The sequence below is a fragment of the Aythya marila genome (genome assembly GCF_965140915.1).
Source record: "Aythya marila genome assembly, chromosome: 22".
Classification (NCBI taxonomy): domain Eukaryota; kingdom Metazoa; phylum Chordata; class Aves; order Anseriformes; family Anatidae; genus Aythya; species Aythya marila.
The window spans coordinates 7,463,544-7,483,496 of record NC_139063.1 but is presented as its reverse complement, the minus strand read 5'-3'; the positions used below and the strand labels follow the sequence as shown (position 1 = coordinate 7,483,496).

The 19,953-nt window shown below is 45.7% G+C and overlaps 1 protein-coding gene and 1 long non-coding RNA gene across 2 annotated transcripts in view; one reads left to right on the top strand and one right to left on the bottom strand.

Annotated features, from left to right (window-relative positions):
* Positions 1 to 695: 695 nt before the first annotated feature.
* Positions 696 to 15,211, bottom strand: LOC309886642. Its single transcript, XR_014318958.1, has 3 exons — positions 14,271 to 15,211; positions 13,211 to 13,730; positions 696 to 1,670 (listed from the first exon to the last, which is right to left on the bottom strand). It is a non-coding gene; the product is annotated as an uncharacterized lncRNA (long non-coding RNA).
* Positions 15,212 to 16,922: 1,711 nt separating this feature from the next.
* The window catches only part of RLF (RLF zinc finger), a 53,080-nt gene continuing 50,049 nt past the window's right edge, over positions 16,923 to 19,953 (top strand). The window contains exon 1 of the mRNA XM_082777609.1: positions 16,923 to 17,136. Coding sequence (XP_082633735.1) covers positions 16,924 to 17,136 — 213 coding nt within the window. The 5' untranslated portion in view covers position 16,923. The remainder of the gene's footprint in view (positions 17,137 to 19,953) is intronic.

Sequence of the window (19,953 nt, the reverse complement as noted above, 5' to 3'; positions counted from 1 at the left end):
AAGGACCTGGGCCATAGACCAGACCCAACCCGGGGACCCAGGCCCGGATACCCGACCCCACACGGGGACCTGGGGCTGGAGACCTGACCCGACAAGGGACCCGTGCTGGGGACCCGATCCAACCTGGGGACGTGTGCCGGGGAACTGACCTGACCCGGGGACCTGGGCCGGGGACACGACCCAGGCTGGGGACCCGGGCTAGGGACCCGACCTGCCCCGGGAACCTGGGCCGGGGACCCGACCTGACCCGGGGACCTGGGCCAGGGTCCCGACCTGACCTGGAGATCTGGGCCGGGGACACGACCCCAGATGGGGACCTGGGCCGGGGACCCGACCCGACCCAGGGACCTGGGCCGGGGAGCCAACCTGACCAGGGGACCTGGGGCTGGGGACCCGACCCAACCCAGGGACCCGGGCGGGGAACAGACCAGACCTGTGGACCTGGTTGGGAGACCCGACCCGACCTGGGGACCCAGGGCTGGGGACCTGACCCGACCCGGGACCGTAGACCCAACTGGACCCGGGGACCTACCAGGCATACACCTATCTCTAAAATTGGCCCAATTTCTCGTGTCCCTACCCTGAAGGGCTTTGCAGCTGCTACCCAGAACTAAATGTCTCTCACGAAGAATCCCCAATGTTATAAGTTAGACCACACAATTTACTGGTCTATTGAAATTATTTTATTAATCAAGTAAGCAGACACAAGCAAAACAGCACTGGGCGGCTGGGGAGTCTCCGCTCCGCCATGGCACGCAACTTCCCCTTTCCAGTGTCGCTGTTTTATAGCATTGAAGTTCCGGCTTGTCGAGACCTGTTGACTTGTCGACTTGTCGAGACTTGTTCTGAGGCTGCGCAGTCTGTTGTTGGGGGTCATTATTCTTCCTCCAGTGATCACGCGTTGTGCTTGTGTTCAGGTGGGGGCAAAACAGGATGTCTTGCGGTGGGTGGGTGGTATCTTACAGAATCTTTGTTTTAACAAGGATGTTTACCCAACCCCCCCTTCCCCATTTGTCCCCATGTTACAATGCCGTGAGTTGTGAAACCTTATCTCCTCAGTAGATTCTTTATATTCTCAAGGACAATGAACAAACCCCTACTAATTTATCACACCCAACCTTTGCAGAAGCTTCCCTGGAGGAGGCAATGGTAGCTCCCAGGCCTGCAGCTACCTCCAAAGTAGGACCAAAATTCATAGAGACCTAACCCGTAGGGGTCTTCAGCTGCCACTGACCAGCAATTCTCTCTTTGCGGCTAAACACAATGTTTTATAAAACATGATTTGCTAAGGGAAGAGAAGGCACCAGTCAGGTACCGCCCTCCAAAGCTGGCCAAAGGTCTCGGGAGCCTAGCCTGAAGGGACTGCGCACTCAATCTCAATCTCTCTCTGGACGTGGCCAAACAATTTCACAAAGTATGCCTGGGAGGAGGCATGGGTAGCTACTGCGCTTGCACCTAATTCCCAATTTGGACAAAATTATCCTAGCTTCCCTCACCGGACAAGATGCTTTGGACCAGAACTAAGGCAGGTATGCCTGAGTTTGAACTTAGTTTGAACTTTTTCCTAAGTACAAACTGCTGGCAGGAAAGGGAGCTCCCGAGCATACAGCAGGCTCCAAACTTGACTACAATTCTTGGGGACCTCCACTAGAGGTTTCCAAGTTTAGCATCTGCAATAGAAAAAATCTCTCTTGGAGGAAGCCCAAATTTTGGAAAGGCATGCCAAGGTGAGAAAGCAAGGGTAGCTACCAGGCATAAACCTATCTCTACAATTGGCCCAACTTCTCATGTCCCTACCTTGAAGGGCTTTGCAGCTGCTACCCAGAACTAAATGTCTCTCACGAAGAATCCCCAACCTTTGCAGAAGCTTCCCTGGAGGAGGCAATGGTAGCTCCCAGGCCTGCAGCTACCTCCAAAGCAGGACCAAAATTCTTAGGGACCTAACCTGCAGGAGTCTTCAGCTGGTATTCACAAGCAATTCTTTATTTGGTGTTGTAGGTATGTGATGGAGTGGAAATAGGAGAGCAGAGTTTCAGAGAGATGAGGTGACATGATAGAAGATGAGATGAGGTGAGGGGAGCTGAGATGTTGTAGATGATAGGAGATGGAGTGGGATTAGGTGAGCAGATCTTTGGAGAGATGAGGTAAGGGGAGGGGAAGGGAGGGGATGGGAGATGATATTTGATAAAATAATCTGTTGAAGTGATACATGGTCAGTGAAGTTTAGGTAAGATAGATGTGTTCAGTTAAGGTGAGATGTGGTGTGGTGAGATTATGTGAGCTGAGTTTAGATGAGGTGGTATATATGAGCAGTGATTAGGAGAGATTGAGGAGTGAGATTAGGAGAGCAGAGTTTTGGAGAAACAAGGTGTTGGAATATAAGGTGAGGTGAGTTTACATGTGGTGAGGTGAGGTTTGTGAGATCGTGTGAGATATGGGGAAGTTAATTTAAGTGACATGGTATGACATCAGCTTAACTGACCATAGGTACAGAGAGATTAGGTAAAGTGATGTGATGTGAACTGGCCTGAGGTGATCTGAAGGGAGTTGAGGTAAATTGATATAAAGTGTGGTAACATGAGGTGAGGCGAGAGGGGGAATGAGGTGAAGTGAGTTGATACGAGATAGATGAGGCGAGGTGAATTGAGCTGAGATGCCCAGAACTGAGGAGAGTATAGGTGAGGTGAGGCTACTTGAGGTAAAGTGAGATGATGTGAGATTGGTTGAGGTGAGGTAGATGAGGCAAACTGGAGTTAGATTAGGAGAGGTGAGGTGAGAGGAGATGTGACAAGGTATGGTGAGGTGATATAAGATGGTGTGAAGTTACATGAGCTGAGAAGGTGTCACATGTGGTGAGTTGTTGTAAGGTGAGGTGAGATGAGATTTGATGAAACAAGATCACATGAAGTAATGTGCATTCTGGTGACATGAACTGAGCTGAGCAGAGAGGAGGTGGTGTGACCTGAGATGAGGTGAGAAGAAATGAGGTTAAGTGATGTGACCTGAGCCAAGCCAATCAGAGGAAAGGAGAGATTAGCTGAGGTGAGACAAGGTTTGGTGAAAAGAATTGAGCTTCACCTGACCTCCCTTCCCCTCACCTCTCATCACTTCATCTCTCTTCACATCACTTCATCTCACATTAATCTTATCTCAGGCATCTGCACTGGATGGAGTTTTCCAGGACTGAGAAATGGACTGACAAAACCCTCATGATGCTCACCATGGAGAGATTGCAGAGCCCTTCCCCCTTGTTAGAAACAAACCCAGCATGAGGACATGCTGGGTGCACCCAGCATTGAAGTAAACTGGATGGAAGGGCCTTGCTGGGCAACAAGCTGACCATGAAGCAGTAATCCAATAGTAAAAGATAAATAGTATGGATCAAAGGCATCTCAAAGGGGATTCCTTGAGAAGTCATGGACAGATTACTACTTACAACCTGGGAAGTTTGGTGAAAGGCTGGGAATCGTGCTTTTGATTGTTGAGAGGATCAAGAACATGTCTGGACACACTGTAACCTGCACAGCAGGAAGGGATTGATCAGAACAGAGACACTCAATTTCACACCTTGCAGGCACTGGTGAACCCCAGAGATGGCCGAGAGACTGCTGTCACTTGTTGGTCAAGCTGTGTCCCAGGGGCAGCTGCTACCCCAGCATTACCATTACTGATCCAAGCCATTCTGTGAAAACATCAGCATCCAGTCAGCAGCAATGGGCGTGTGCTGAACTTGGGTTCAGCTCACGCACAGCACTGCTTGCAACTGGGAGAGGTCAAGGCAGGAAGGACATCCCAAGCAGTGCTGGTTGCCTCATGAGGCGGCAGACCCAGTCACTGCAGGGGAGAGCACCGCTGGGCAGCAGAGGGAAGGCACATTTGGATCATCAGCTGGGATCAGAGCAGCCCTGCCTAACCCTCTTGTTCTCTTTGATGACTGAGGATTCTCAGTGACAGCCTGTAGGCAGGAATGAGTTCAAGCTGCACATGCAGCTTGAGGCTGGACCCCTAACTTGAAGGCGGTTGAAAGGAAAAGCACTTAAGTCAGTCTTGGCTAATTTAGCTGTCCATTTCTAGTTGTGTTTCAAATGACTTGGCTGTGATTTCCCTCTTGTTTGGGGACTGCAGGCTCTTTCTGGCTGCTTGTGACTCTGTCCAGAATATGGTTCAAGAGTTTGCAGGTCAGCCCAACGTGTATCTGTTTCTCTTCCTGTGGGACACAGTCAGCATGATAGAATGGACGTGCTTCTCAGAAGAACTGTTCCTGCCTCTGAACTGGCTGCAGCTTTTTCTTGTCATCTTTGAAGGAAAGAATTGAGCATCATCTTGCAGTTTGCAAAAAATGCACTACATGCAATGTGAACCAGAAGATCTCCTGCAATCTTCTAGTCTCACATCATGACAGATTTTGCTGTCTGTGCTGGTAAACCACCAAGAGTCAAGCACTTAGATTTTTCTTTGTGAATGACATGTTGTTTGGAGTAGTGAGTAGCTCCCCATAAAGCCTAAGCTTTAGCTTCTAAATTTTAGGGATGTCTTTTGAGAAGCACTGTCTTCCAAAGATACCATCTTCCCAAAGAGGAGCAGTTACTTATAGTCACACTGTCCTGCTTTCTTTCTAAAGGGACAGACAGAGAGACTGTGCAGAAGGATGCGCTTTGGCAAGGAAGTGGTCACACACTACCAATCTCAGACAAAGGGACAGAGGCAATGCAGGCAAATGTCATACCAAGTAAAGGCTGTTTCTTAGTCATCCACTGTCACCAAGCAGAATCAGCATGCATGTGCAGGTTCTTGCCCTGGTACCTGCTCTTGCACAGAAGAGACAAAGACAGAAGATAATATAAATTGGCCTGAGAGGGGACGTTAGGGAAGGTACCAACATTAGGGAAGATACCACCATCAGGGGAGATACGGTCACGAGAGAATACACCATCCTGAGGACCTCCTGACTCGACGGGCTGAGCCTCTCTTCTCCTCCCTCCCCTCCCTCCACATTGGGATGCCTTTGGTTGAGATCTGAACACTTAGTTATACCATTTGTCTCTGAGGAAACTTAGAAACCTCTATAGAGTCTTTGTGCCTTTTAGCGCGTTGATTTCCAGGCTGCATACCTGTGTATTTCATGCATGCTACCTTGCTTTTGCAGACAGTAACTATCACCGGCAATCCAAAGAACCTGTGTACTTGTTGCTGGAATAAATTGCACTTAACTGCATTGTTCCTAGCCGTGATAGTTCTCATTGAATGCAACTAGAGTTAGGACAGTTATATGTTATTGGTGAATCTGTGACCATGGTAGTTCAATGCTCTGAATCCGACCAGACCCATATCGGTTAATGTGTTATTGGTGAATCTGTGATTGTGATAGTTCAGTACCCTCAATCTGACCAGACCCATAACAGTTAATTAGCTACACCCCTTAATGTGACAGTCTGAAATGCTGGAGGTCAGCCAGACTGTGCCCACCATACAGGGAATGCAGGGGAAGGGAGCTGGGGAGCAACAAAGCAGGAGCAGACAAAAGGGCTGTGAGCACAGCAGTGACCCTGCACAGTGCTCACCTGAGAACCCCCCTGTTCAAACTGGCTGTGCCACAGCCACACACAAGCCCTTTCCCTTCCTGATCCTGGACAGAGCCCAGGCTCTGCAAAGCCAGCCTTCCTCAGGTCCTGATGATTCATGGAAGAACTCTACAAGTCAAAAGCAAATGAGTCATAGAGTAGGTATGTTATAAATGAAGTCTCAACTCAATTTGAATTTAGTAATATTTATAAAAGACAAGTAAACAGTGCTGGGTGCGCGGGGAGTCTACGCTCCACCAACATGCACACACAAACATCAGACATTCTAAATATACAGAACACTGCTTTTACATAGTAAACCCAAGTACACCTATACATATGTACAATCAGAAAAGGTAACAAACAATCTTTTAAGTCTATTACTATTAATGTCCATGTCTCGGGGAGCATAGTTGAAGTTGGTAATCCTGACAGAAGTGCTCCCATATCTTCCATGACTTAACAGTCTCCATTTTCCATTCATTTTCTTAATTAAAAACACCAGAGAATTCCAGGGCTAGTCGTGGGAGCAATATGTCTCACTTTAAGTTGTTAAGCAACTCAGTCTTCGGGCCTTATGTATCCTGATCTTCCCAAATTGAAGAAAAGCATATCCATCTCCTTTTCAAGGCCAATGAGGCCTGGGTCAAAAGGCATGTCCAGGTCAGCAGGGGGCGTAACAGCAAAAGCCTTCGATGGCTGTAGCAGCAGAGGGGCTGATGGCATAGCAGTCAGATCAGTAAATGAGCCCGCAGCTCCCTCACTGTCTGGCAAACCACACATTTCTGACTGTGGTCCCACACGGCTCTTTAAGGCCTCAGAGACTGCTCGCCAGGTGCCGAGCAATCCCACTGCAACCTTGCCATTTTTAGTTGCAGAGTCCCACACCTTGACCTCAGTTTGGTCCCATATTTCAGGCTCATAAACTGTCCAATTGTTAATAAGGAGAATAAGCTGTAAGGTTACCAGGACAGTCTTTGTTTCTAAGGACATATGATTCCCCATAATGTGCAACTGCTTACCAGCGAGAGGCAGTTGTGTGCACAGGTCCGCTTCTCTCAGCTCGAGCTTCTCTTCAGCTCCAGTGCACCTATTTCCAGCAACTTTCTGCACGAGCTTCTCTGAGCAGTTTGCTGAGTTTGGCGGAACCTATCTTCATGAGGCAATCAAAGTGCCTGTTCTAGTCCTGGTCTCCATTCTGCCAGCCTGTTCCTCTTCACTTCTTTTTCCTGCTTCTTTATTGATGACATGACTTCATCGTGTTGCCTTTTTTTTTTTTTTTTTTTTTTCTTTATCTTGAGGGCAGGCTCCCCTCTTATACCCTTCTCCCCACAGCAGTTCTTTTCAAAACAACTTTTCATTGGTCGGACAACTTTGAATATAACAACAACAGCAAACACCCAGAAACTTCCATGCCGTAATGGCTGGAGAACAAGAAACCCCAGACTGCATGGAGTCTCCTGAATCACCCTTCTTTGTTCCCTCTAAACTCTTTTATATTCCTGATGGCCTCATCATTAAGAGTCTAATGTTATCTCAACCATGGGGCTTTCCAACCCCCATGGCCACATTCCCAAATCTCCACCTTCTTTATTAATCGTCCCTAGAAACAAAGACTGTCCTGGTAACCTTACAGCTTATTCTCCTTATTAACAATTGGACAGTTTATGAGCCTGAAATATGGGACCAAACTGAGGTCAAGGTGTGGGACTCTGCAACTAAAAATGGCAAGGTTGCAGTGGGATTGCTTGGCACCTGGCGAGCAGTCTCTGAGGCCTTAAAGAGCCGTGTGGGACCACAGTCAGAAATGTGTGGTTTGCCAGACAGTGAGGGAGCTGCGGGCTCATTTACTGATCTGACTGCTATGCCATCAGCCCCTCTGCTGCTACAGCCATCGAAGGCTTTTGCTGTTACGCCCCCTGCTGACCTGGACGTGCCTTCCAGCCACTGGGGACTTCACCTGACTGACGTTTTTTCAAATATGATGGAGAGTGGCTTGGCAACTACATCAACCAATTCCATCAGGACCCTGGGATGCATGTAATCAGGGCCCACAGACTTGTACTTGTTAAGTTGCATCAGGAGGTTCCAAACTTGCTCTTCGCTTATGATGGGAGGGACTCTGCTCCCCCAGTCCCTGCCTAGAGGTCCAGGGACTCAAGAGATGTGGGAAGCCTGACCACCAGTGAAGACCAAGGTAAAGAAGTTAAGTACCTCTGCCTTCTCCACATCTGTTGTTACCTGTTCTCCTTCATTTGTCAGAGGCGATACACTCTCCTTGGTCTTTCTTTTGTGGTCAATGTACCTGTAGAACCCCTTCTTGGTATTCTTTGCATCCCTCATCAAGTTTAGTTCTGTCAGTGCCTTGGCTTTCCTGATCTTAACCCTGCACACTCGCATAGCATTTCTGTACTCTTCCCAGGGCACGTGGCCCTGTTTCCACCATCTGTGCATTTCCTTCTTTTGCTCAAGTTTAACCAGTAGGTCCTTGTTCAACCATGCCAGTTCCTACCTTCCCTGCTTGATTTATTACATTTGGGAATAAAGAGCTCTTGTGCTCTAATGAAAATATCCTTAAAGAGTTGCCAGCTCTGATCATATCCTGTGTCCCCAAGGACCATGTTCCATGGGATCTCATCCACTCCTTTGAACAGTTGGAAGTTGGCTCTTCTGAAGGTCAGGGACCTAACTTTGTTCTTAGCCAAGCCCATATTCCTTGAGATTAGAAACTCAACCAGAGCGTGAATCTTAGGTAATTCCCTATTTTCATCAGTGTTCTGCCCGTCCTACCAAATAAATATTCAAGCTTGCATTTTAGATGTCATTTATATGAACTTTTCCATTGCGTTGTCTACATTCATGCTTTTGCCATAAAAACAACTGAAATGGTAGCCCAAGAGGTCAATTACACAAAAATGTCTGAAAAAAACTTTCTTAAACCTTCTGGTTTCACATAACTGATAAACTTCTTGTTACACCCACCTAAAAAATGAAGACTTTCTCATGTCATATTGATCAAATATATTTGCCTAAGAAGAAACACAGGAATTGTTTAGATTTACACTATGACTCATAAGTACATGCAGAGTTGCATTTAGCCATCTGATTTTTAAAATAACTTTTGTTTCTGCCAGTTGTCTTTTACTAATTCTTTAACTTTTGTTGTTAAAACCTTTACACTTTTCCACACATGGAATCATAGAATGGCCTGGGTTGGATGGGATGTTAAAGACCATTGTGGGAATAGAAATGTTGTTTTTGCAGAGTTACATTGTTTAGAAGGAGGGAATGTGGTACTGAGATATGCTTACAGTGATAAGAAAGTTTAGCAGGCGACCTTGTAAAATGCAGACAATCAGACTCCTTAGGACAATTAGGTGAAAATCATGGTGTCAAGTCAAGTCAGATAAGTGAGGAAACATTACCACTTCAAGCAGTAAAAATGTCAAAAGAAATCTGAAATTTAACAGGCCGGCGACTGAAGGCCATGCATTGTTTGTGAAGCATCAGATAGATTGTGAATCTGGATTACCCACTCAGTGGGGAAACAGGGGAGGGTCCTGCCATCAAAAGGTATATAAACTGTGTTTTGGAACTAGTAGATGCGCTCTGTCCTGCTTGTGGGGCGCCCGCCATTGCAATCGCGAATAAATTACTACTTCACTGAGATCCTCGCCTGAGCCTAAGTTATTGGCTACGGAGTGTTTCTCACACCATCAAGTTCCAAGCCCCCCTGACATAGGCAGAAACGCCTCCCACTAGATCAAGTTGATCAAATCCCTACCCACCCTGGCCTTGTGCACATCCACAGCTTCTCTGAGCAACCTGTTCCAGTGCCTCACCACCCTCTGAGTAAAGAATTTCCTCTGAATATCTAATCTAAACCTACCTTCTTCTAGTTTAAACCTTTGCACCTTGTCCTATCACTACACTCTTTGATAAAGGGAGTCTTTCCTGTAGGCCCTCTTTAGGTACTGGAAGGCCACTATAAGGTTGCCCCAGAGCCTTCTCTCCTTTAGGCTGAACAACCCCAGCTCTTTCAGCCTGTCTTCGTAGGAATCATAGAATAATTAAGGTTTGAAGAGACCTTCAAGATCTGGTCCAACCATCATCCTACTACCAATGTCACCCACTAAACCATGTCCGTAAGCACCAGGTGCAACCTTTCCTTAAACACTCTCAGGGATTGTGATGCCATCACTTCCCTGGGAAACCCATTCCAATGCCTGACTACTCTTTCTGAGAAGATATGTCTCCTAATTTCTAACTTAAACCTCCCTTGGCGCAACTTGAAGCCATTTCCTCTGGTCCTATCATGAGTTACCTGTGAGAAGAGGCTGACCCCGAGCTCCCCACACCTGCCTTTCAGGCAGTTGTAGAGAGCAATGAGGCCTCCCCTGAGCCTTCTCTTCTCCAAAATAAACAACCCCAGTTCCCTCAGCTGCTCTGCACAGGACTTGTGTTCCAGGCCCCTCATCAGCTTCATAGCCCTTCTCTGGACATGTACCAGGATCTCAATGTACTTTTTTACTGAGGGGCCCAAAGCTGTACACAGTACTCAGGGTGCAGCCTCACCAGAGCTAAGTACAAAAGGTGGAAATAATAGCTTTGACTCGAGCATTGGAACTATCCAAAGGCAAGAAAATTAACATCTGGATAGACTCCAAATACGCTTTTGGGGTAGTCCATGATCATGGGGCTGTATGGAAGGAGAGAGGACTCTTATCTACTCAAGGGAAACATATAAAGCACACTGAAGAGATTCTACAGCTCCTAGAAGCAGTACAGCTACCTGCAAAGATGGCTATAATATATTGCAAAGCTCACCAAAAGGGAAATACCGCTCAGGAATTGGGCAATGCTATCACAGACTGGGAGGCCTAAAGAGTGGCTGAAAAAAATGACTTAGGAATACAGTCCTTGGTCCCAGATGGTAAGGTACATATTGATTGTGAACCCAGGTATTCCAAAGAAGATCAGAAATTAATTGAAAATCTAGGGGGAAAAATAGGGCAAGGTAGATGAGCAAAAACACCAGAGGATAAAATAATAATACCTTTTGCATTGTTATGGGCCATAGTTATGGCAGAGCATAGAAAATCCCATTGGGGAACAGAAGCCATATATAGGTATCTGAGCCAGTTGATATTTGCCCGGAATCTGTATACTACCATCAAGCAAGTAACAACAGTGTGAGGTTTGTTTACAGAATAATCCCAAATTGGGGCCTAAAGCCCAGTTTGGGCAAACAGGGAGAGGAAATTATCCAGGACAGCAATGGCAAATTGATTTATCAGAACTCCCATGTAAAGGGAGGTTTCAGTATCTGTTGGTCTTGATGGATACCTTTTCAGGGTGGCTGGGAGCATTCCCTTGCTGAACTAACAAGGCTAAGGAGGTACCCAAGGCATTGTTACAAGAAATAATACCGAGATTTGGTGTTCCTGTGGTAATTTCATCAGATCGAGGATCACACTTTGTTGCAAAGGTCATAAGCGTCTGGGAATAGATTGGCAACTACATACCCCACATAACCTTCAATCCAGTGGTCAAGTAGAGAAAATGAACCACCTAATTCAGATATAGATTGCAAAATTAGGACAGGAGGCCCATTTGTCCTGGCCTCAATCATTGCCTTTAGCACTTCTGAGAACCAGGACTAAGTCCAGGACCAAGAAGGGGTCGAGTTCTTTTGAAATAGTGAACAGAAAGCCCTATATCGTACAGTTTGGAATATCAACTCAGACCAGCAGCAAGATATTGAGGGATTACATAATAAGCCTGCAGAAACAACTTCGGGAAGTCAAGAAGCTGGTCCTAGAACTAGGACCTGAGGTCTTGATGGGCCTGTGCACAATATTGAACCTGGTGATTATGTATACGTTAGATCTCTTTCAGATACACTTTTAGAATCAAAATGGGAAGGCCCATTCCAAGTGTTATTGACTACTTACACAGCAGTCAAGATTAAAGAACAGACATAATGGATACATCACACCAGAATAAAGAGGGCATCTAGACCACAGTGGGAGTCAGCACCTACAGGACCGCTGAAACTCCAAATTCAGCAAAAAGATGGACAATGCTGGGTTTATTCAGCCTACGGTTAGGTCCCACCCTCTCATGGGAAACCAATTATCACTTTAAATTGACACCTATGTGGGTCAATTTGACCAGAGCCAAAGACTGTTGGGTCTGCATGGCCATGCCAAGGGGAGACCTAGAAATACTACTATACAGAGTTATGACCTCAAATTGGACTTTTATCAATAATGCCACAGGTGTCAATATGTGGAAGGCTGGGAAAACGTCTGTTACAATGTAAATAAAATGTGACAAATGACATAAAGGGACCCAGATTTACCCTCCAGCTGGAGGAATATTCCTAGAGGGATGTAAGAATAAGTCAATGGGAACCTGCAGTTTTTCTCCTCAATCTGGAAGTATTAATCTGACCACTATAAATTGTACTATTACAAATCTGCAAGAAGAATCATCCATCCAAACAATATCTAAATTGGAGTTAAAGGTTTTGGATGTAACCCTCAAAGGAATTTACCTTAATCATACAGTTCAGGCAAAGAGTAAGGCCATGAGCACCATATTCATATGCCCAGCCCCTACCGGATTTTGGTGGTTATGTGGGGATGGGTGGGCCTGGAAAATATTGCCCAGATCCTGGAAGGGAACTCATACACTTGGAAGTATAATTTCCCAGCATAAAATTATTAATCAGACTCAGATACCTTGGGGGATCCTACAGAATCCCTGGGTATGAGCTAGGCAAAGTACCAACCCGTTGGTAGAAAGGCATACCTAATTCCATAATTTTGTCTGATGGTTTCTGCCTTGGAAAGGGGTTAGTGAATTAGAAAAGGCAATTGTAAATATTTCTGCCATGAAAGGATGATAGTTCTTGGGGATTTTCAGAACTTTGGGAAAAACTTACTTCTTGGATACCTAATTTTACATGGCTAAAGCAGCTCTCTATTGTAGTCATTATAATTATCATATTAGGATTATTAATATGTTGTATGTTTCAGTGTTTCATATGGATATGTAAACAAACTGTGAACTCATAAGAGGAATGGAAAAAGCATAAGTTGAGACAGAACACTGAAAGTGGCAAGTATTTCACCAAGACCCTCAAAGGGAATGGTGTTATATGGCAAAAGAATTTGCTTAGGATAAAGAAAAGGGGGAACTTGAGACAGGGAACAAGGGAAAGCACGTCAATTTTGCAGGTTTTAGCTAACACAGGGAGTATGTTGTATATCAACCACAATGACAGGACTGCAGTAGGGAGTACAAGGACGGGATGACCCTAAAAGACAAGGGAAGAAAAGACTTCATACACATAGACAATAGAACCAGCAAGAACAGGCTTGGACTGCTGAAGTCTGTAAAAGAAAGGAAGGGTCAAAAGTTTAGCAGCGAGGAAGACTACTGGTGTTCATCAAAAGACCACCAGAGTACACTGGACAACCACCCAAGGACTCTAGCACGCATGCAAATAGGGGCAGGAACCTATGTTAATGATTCTCTGGATACCTAATGAATATGCAAGAGACTTACAGAGGGGGGGTGAAAGGAATATGTATATATGCTATTAATATAAGCACCCTGGGAGTAACCCTTGGTGTGCATACCAGGAGGAGTGATCTCCCTAGCACCCAGCTGCCATAAACATGCCTGCTTCATAATTCTCCTCAAGTTGTGAAGCTTTATTTCCTTGCCTCGATTAGTCAGGCAGGACTTGCCTTCCACAAACCCACACTGGCTGGGCCTTATCCCCCTGGTTGTCCCACATATGCTGTGTGATTGCATTCAAGATGACCTGTTCCATTACCTTTCCTGGCACCACAGTCAGGCTGACAGGCCTGCAGTTCCCCGGGTCCTCCTTACAACCCTTCTTATAGATGGGCGTCACATTAGCAAATCTCCAGTCACCTGGGACCTCTCTGGTTGACCATGACTGCTGATAGATAACGGAAAGTGGCACAGCAATCACATCCTCCAACTCCCTCAGCACCCTCAGGTGGATCCCATCTGGCCCAATGGACTTGTGACAGTCCAGGTGGAGCAGCTGGTCTCTAACTGTTTCCACCTGAACTGTGGGGTATTCTTCTGCGCCTTGTCCCAGACTTCCAGGTCAGGAGGATGAGTACCCTGAGGATAAGTGAGAAAAATCTCAATAATTTTCTTAGTCAGGATATTCTGTGAAGTTATTTTATTCACAATTGCAATGGCTGGCATCCTGCAAGCATTAGCGCACAGCGAAAGTTTATCATTACCATATATTCCCTATTACCTGACACCTGATTTCTCCCATTTCCTCATTGGCTGAGTACTAGAGGTTCACAACCTATTCAACACAATTCTATACCATATACGTACAATTTAATTTGACCAACTGTTAATTTCTCCTTTTCCTTTTTTTTCTTCTCTCGTGACTAGAGGGCCCATGATTTTTGTTTTTACTCATTTCGTACTGCTCATCCTGTTTTTCTTAGCTATCCTCCTTTTGACAGTGGGACCTTCCCCTTATCTGCTTAACATACTCCCCACTGCTATGCCACGCAAACACTTTTGAATATGCAAGGTTAATGGAATTTTCCCCTGCAAAGACACAACTCTTTCTCACATAAGTGGTCTGGCTAGTAAAGACAGACGCAAAGAAGGTGTTAAGAACCTCAGCCTTTTCCTTACCCTTAGTAGTCATGTTCCCCCCTGCGTCCAATAAAGAATGGAGATTCTCTTTGGCCCTCTTCTTGCCATTAATGTACGTATAAAAACTTTTTGTTATCTTTGACCATAGCAGCCAGGCTGAGCTTGTGCTTGGCTTTGGCCTTCCCGATTTTTTTCTCTGCATATTCTGGCAACTTCCTTGTACTCTCCACAAGCTGCCTGCTCCTTCTTCCACTGGCCATAAAATCTCTTTTTCTCCTGGACACTCATCAAAAGTTCCCTGTTGAGCCATGCCAGTCTTCTTCCCCACCAGCCCATCTGTGGTGTAAATGCCTGAAGTAACTAGGAAAATAAAACTAACATTCACATTTTTAAGGAAAAGGTACAGCATTGAAGAGGTTTTCAGGGTAGGGAATAACTGCATTATCTGAGCGTTCCCTAGGCTCCCAACCTTAGATGCTATCACGCTGGGGAAACTTGGTGTGCTAGCTCTAAGGAACAGCACGGAGCATAGAGTGGAGTGGAGACACCACGGCTAGGCTCTGTAATCAGATGGGGCCTCGATTGTTCTTGTGCACAAAGCTGCACTTTTTGCCACCCTAAGCCAAAGGCCTGTCATGTTTTGACAAATGCTGTACCCTAGTGTACTTTTTGCTCATTATAATATCATTATAATACCAAAACACACCTCCATCCCAAAAGCTACCCGCCTCCAAGGTGCGACCACCCCTCACTGAGCATGCGCTCTGAATTCCTCGGAGCCTATTACTTTAAACGGAGACGGGAAAACTACACCAATTATAACTAAGATATGCTTGACTAGAGCCACTCAAGCTCCACCTAAAAGATAGAAAATAATATAAATTGGCCCAAGAGAAAGGGGATGTTAGGGAAGATACCACTGTTGGAGATACCATCCCGAGGACAACATCCTTAGGACCTCCTGACTCCTGGGATCAGTCGACAGGCTGAGCCTCTCTTCCCCCCGATTGGGACGCCTTTGGGTGAGATCTGAATACTTGCTTATAAACCTCTATAGTCTTTGATCCTTTTAACACGTTTATTTCTAGGCTGCGCACCTGTAACATCTGTAACACCTGCAACACCTATAACATCTGTAACACCAGTAACATCTATAACACCTGTAACACCTATAACACCTGTGTATTTTATGCATACTAGCTTGCTTTGCAGACAGTCCCTATCACCGGCAATCCAAAAGAACCTGATTATCTGTTGCTGTAATAAACCATACTTGATTGCATTGTGATAACTCTCATTAAGTGCAACGAGGGTGAGGGTGGTTATCCGTGATAGTTCAGTGTTCTGAATCTAACCAGACCCCCAGGCAGTTAATGCATTTTTGGTGAATGTCCGAACGGACCCCCAGATGGTTAATACGTTTTTGGTGAATGTCTGAACGGACCCCCAGGCCGTTAATGCGTTGATGGTGAATGTCTGACTGGACCCCCAGATGGTTAATGTGTTTTTGGTGAATGTCCGACTGGTTCAGTACCCTGAATCTGACTGGGCCCGTAACGGTTAATCAGCTACACCCCTTAACGCGACACCATCTTACGGCACAGGGTGACAGCCTGCGCCTATACCTTGAAGACTTCCTTTCTTCCTTTCTCAGGAAGAAGGACTTCCTTTCTTCCTGAGAAACATCCAGCCTTTCTGAACCTCTCTGCTCTTCAGGACTGACTCTCAAGGGACCCTCTCTACCAGTGTCATGAACAATTCAAAGTCTGAAACCTCTGGAAGTCCAAGGTAGTAGCTTTACTAACTTCATCAAGAATAGACAGAAGTGCTCTGTCCCCCCTGGTCACCTTCATGGCCCTCCTCTGGACCTGCTCTAAGAGGTCCATGTCTTTCTTACACTGTAGGCCCCAGAGCTAAATGCAGTTCTCCAGGTGAGGTCTCAAGAGAGCAGAGCTGAAGTGGAGAATCACCTCCCTACTGGCTGCACGCGCTTCTTTTGATACAGCCCAGGATACGGTTGGCTTTTTGGGCTGCTAGCGCACATTTCTGGCTATTTTTGTCTAACTTGACGTTATTCCACAGTTACATGATTTCTCTGCTGTAAGGAAAAGCTTTAGGTAAAAACTATTTGGCATTCTTATTGTTCCTGGATATTGGCTGGGCATGAGACCCTCAAGGGATTTCCTAAATTCATCAGTTTTCTGCTTCCAGTCAAGTGCTTTTAAACAAGAATTAAAACAAATACAATCTAGATTAAAAATTTGGCTCTCACCATTGCCCGTTATTATCTTTCAGATAACCTTACCCTGGAATTACCTAACACTGGGTTTTCTGCTTGTGCTGACTCTGGGGCCAGCAGCAGACGTTTACAGCTTCTCTCTGCGACCTCGTCCCAGAACGCAGAGGAACGCCGGTACCCACAGAGCTGCCAGCCTACAACGGGCTGGCGTTGCACCCCCGTTTCCAAGCGAGGGCAGAAGAAGCAACAGACGAAGGACAAGCCCCGCGGCGCGGCGCTCCGCTCCGCTCCCTTCCCTTCCCTTCCCGCCGAGGCAGGCTCCCGTCGCGGCGCGTGACGTCACTCCACAGGAGGCGTCCACCCTGCGCCTTATCGGTGCCTAGGTTTCAGATCACGTGGACGGCGAAGAGCGCGTCTTGTCACGTGCGCGTCACGTGACGCCGTCCCGGGACGATGAGGTCAGTGGATGCGGATCACGTGATCCTTGCCTACGCGCTGTGGGGCTGGGTGCAGATGGCGGACGCTGAGGCCGAGGCGGCTCCGCGGCCCGAGATGCAGCGGCTCGTGGCGGCGCTCCGCAACCGCCTCTGGCAGCTGCAGACGGAGCTCTGCGAGCAGGAGGTGTCGGAGGCTTCCTCCCGGGCCTACTGCCGGGGCTTCTGCCAGGTACGGGGCGCGGCGCGGTCTGCAGGCCGCTCGTGGGGCCGTGGGCCCGGGGGCTCCGATCGTTTCCCTCGCAGCTGTCGCGGCGCAGCGCGGTGCCCGTGGCGGCGCGCGCTGCTGCTGCCCGGGGCCGTGCGCGGTGTGTCTGGCGGCGCCCCACTGCTCCCGGGACCGAGTTGGGCTGGTGGGCCGGGAGAGCGCCGCGGTTGGGCCCTGGCAGCGCTTTGGGCCTGGGCAGCATGTAGAGCCCTCGGGCGGTCCTTGCAAGTAAGCGAGCTCTCTCGGGCAGCTGGGCCACATGGCGTTTTCTCGTTATGAGTTTGCTCAGGATCTAGACCTCAGATTTTCTGCACTTTACCTAGCCTGGCATGAAAACTATCCAGGCTTGGCTGAGCACTGCTGTGGAGCAAGCAGCACTTAATGGCTTATGAAAGCCTGCGTTCAACTTAAATCGCTAAATATGTTTATGGGTTCTGGTGATCTTGCCTGCATTTATTTTTTTTTAATGTGACTGTGAATAGTGATGTGCAACCATCAGCAATTTCTGAATCAAGCCACTATCTTTAAGGAGAATAATTGCACCTGATTAAAGTATTAGCGATGGAGATGACTTACTCATAAATAAATAATTTAAATGGGCAATTAGTTATTGTTTCTCACACACCATCGTTTACTGTAAGCTCTAAGGTTAAATAATTAAGTTCTGTTAGAGAGCCTTTCCTGTTGAAACTGGAGATATTATGTTCTTAAAAAAAAATCTAGTTTTCCACACCTTAGTTGATACAGCTGTTTGACATCTCTTTCTGAATAGCAAATAGCAAAATCAGATGCTATTTGTGACCAAAAGTTTTACTGCTGCATTAGAGAGTGATAGTGTTCCATTTTTACATCTATAGGCTGTATACTTTGCCATACTCTTCTTTTGGGAGAATGTTTAGCTTATTGCTTATCGTGCAACAGACAGGCTTGTTAGGTTTTGGAATTCTTGCTTTGCAAACTGCAGAGTGCTGCTTGTACCTACTGCTGTCTCCCCCATGTCATGTATACTTTTAAGACTTCTGACCTTGTATTTACATGGGACTTTTTAAATGTGTTACTTTTTCTTTGTTTCATGTTTTGTAAAATTATCTTCAATGCTATTTATTACATGAGAGCATTGAAACAAATATTTGGCAAACATAGAGCACAGGCTGTCAAGATGATCAACACATATAGATACCTCGTCACCCAGATTAGATTGACTGGTGCAGATGAAGCTGTACAGACACTTGATCAATGGAATAAAACGATAATGCTGGCTTTTATAATTAAAAATACCTATAAAAAGTACATTTCTTTACGTCTTTGTACTATTATTGAATGGTAATCTAACTTCAGAACACCATTATAGTATAGATAAAAATGGAAAAGACTTATCCTTGGGTTGTCATCAGTTTTGATTATCATGATTGTACTTGTAAGAGATCCAGAGGAAAATATGAAATTTAGACCTGCCACACTTCAGTGAAGTGTGAATTTGTGATGTCATTGTGCAAACTGCTGTGGGCAGAGTATAATTTTACATCTTGGTTTCTCCTCATAACTGAGGATGCTTGTGGATGTTGTGTGGAGTTCTAATGGTAAAATTTTAAAAATAATCTAAGGTCTTCTCCCTCTAATTGAAACTTAATACAAAGTTAAGTTGAGCTTTTTAACAGCTTTCAGAGTACCATTGATACCATAAGTTTATCATGCTACAGCAGATCTTGCCTAGAAAGAAACTCACTTTCTTTGGTTTAAATATGATCTGGGAATGTAGCTGTGATGAGGGATTGAAAAGAAGTATTTTAGGACAACATGAGATTTTCCATCCTGTGCATACATTTGTGTCATGGTTCTGCAGGGTGCTGTGGAAGTTACTGAGGCTGTCAGAGCACGACACACAAATAGCTTTCTTATGCTTTGAGCTATATGGATACTGTGTTTTGTTACATAGAAATTTGCACTGTCATGTGCTGCTTGCTTTCTGGGAGTGATATTGGATGATTGTTTCCTCGGATACCTGCTTTTTGAGCAGGAGACTAAGGTGTTACTGTTCAGGATAACACAACTAAGAAACTCATGAAGCCTAAGTAGTGGATTGGCTCCACAACTTTACGCATTACAAATGTGATGCATTGTATGTTCAGATTATAAAGAACATCTCTATTGCATGAGCTCCAGAACAGTCAGCTAATGTGAACAGTTTGTGCTTATAGGTAGGATCTGAAAGAATCTCATCTGCACATATGCAGCACCTATTGGCTTTCCAAAATATTTAAAGCTGACATGGTTGAGGACTGTCAATTGTGATCAGGTATGTTTAAGAAGAGGTTGAATTCTTTTTATTAAACAGATACTTAAAACAGTAACAAGAAGTTAGGCAACTTGGATATGTTTAAATTAGTTCTGAGCAAGAAATTGGATGCTACACAAGAAATGCAGATAAGCAGGTATTCTACCATTTGAGGACATGGGAATCAATGCAGTATTGAAGATGTAGGCTGGTCTGTGAATTTTGCTGTAGCTGGTTACGTGCAGCCCCTGTTTTTCTCACCTCTCTCCAGTTAGATGGACAATTGTCGTTGAAGGAGAGAGCATAAAGTAGCTGTGCATTATTAACTGGACTTGAACTGTTTGAATAATCTCTTTGGATAATAAAATCAGGCTGCAAGGCAGTACCTGCTCTTAAAATTGTTACTTGACTATTTGTTAAGCAAGTGTGTATAGTAAATATTTGACAAGTTAAAACTTTTCCAATTCAATCTTGTGTGTGTACTGCTGGGAAGAGTCCCCAGTGGA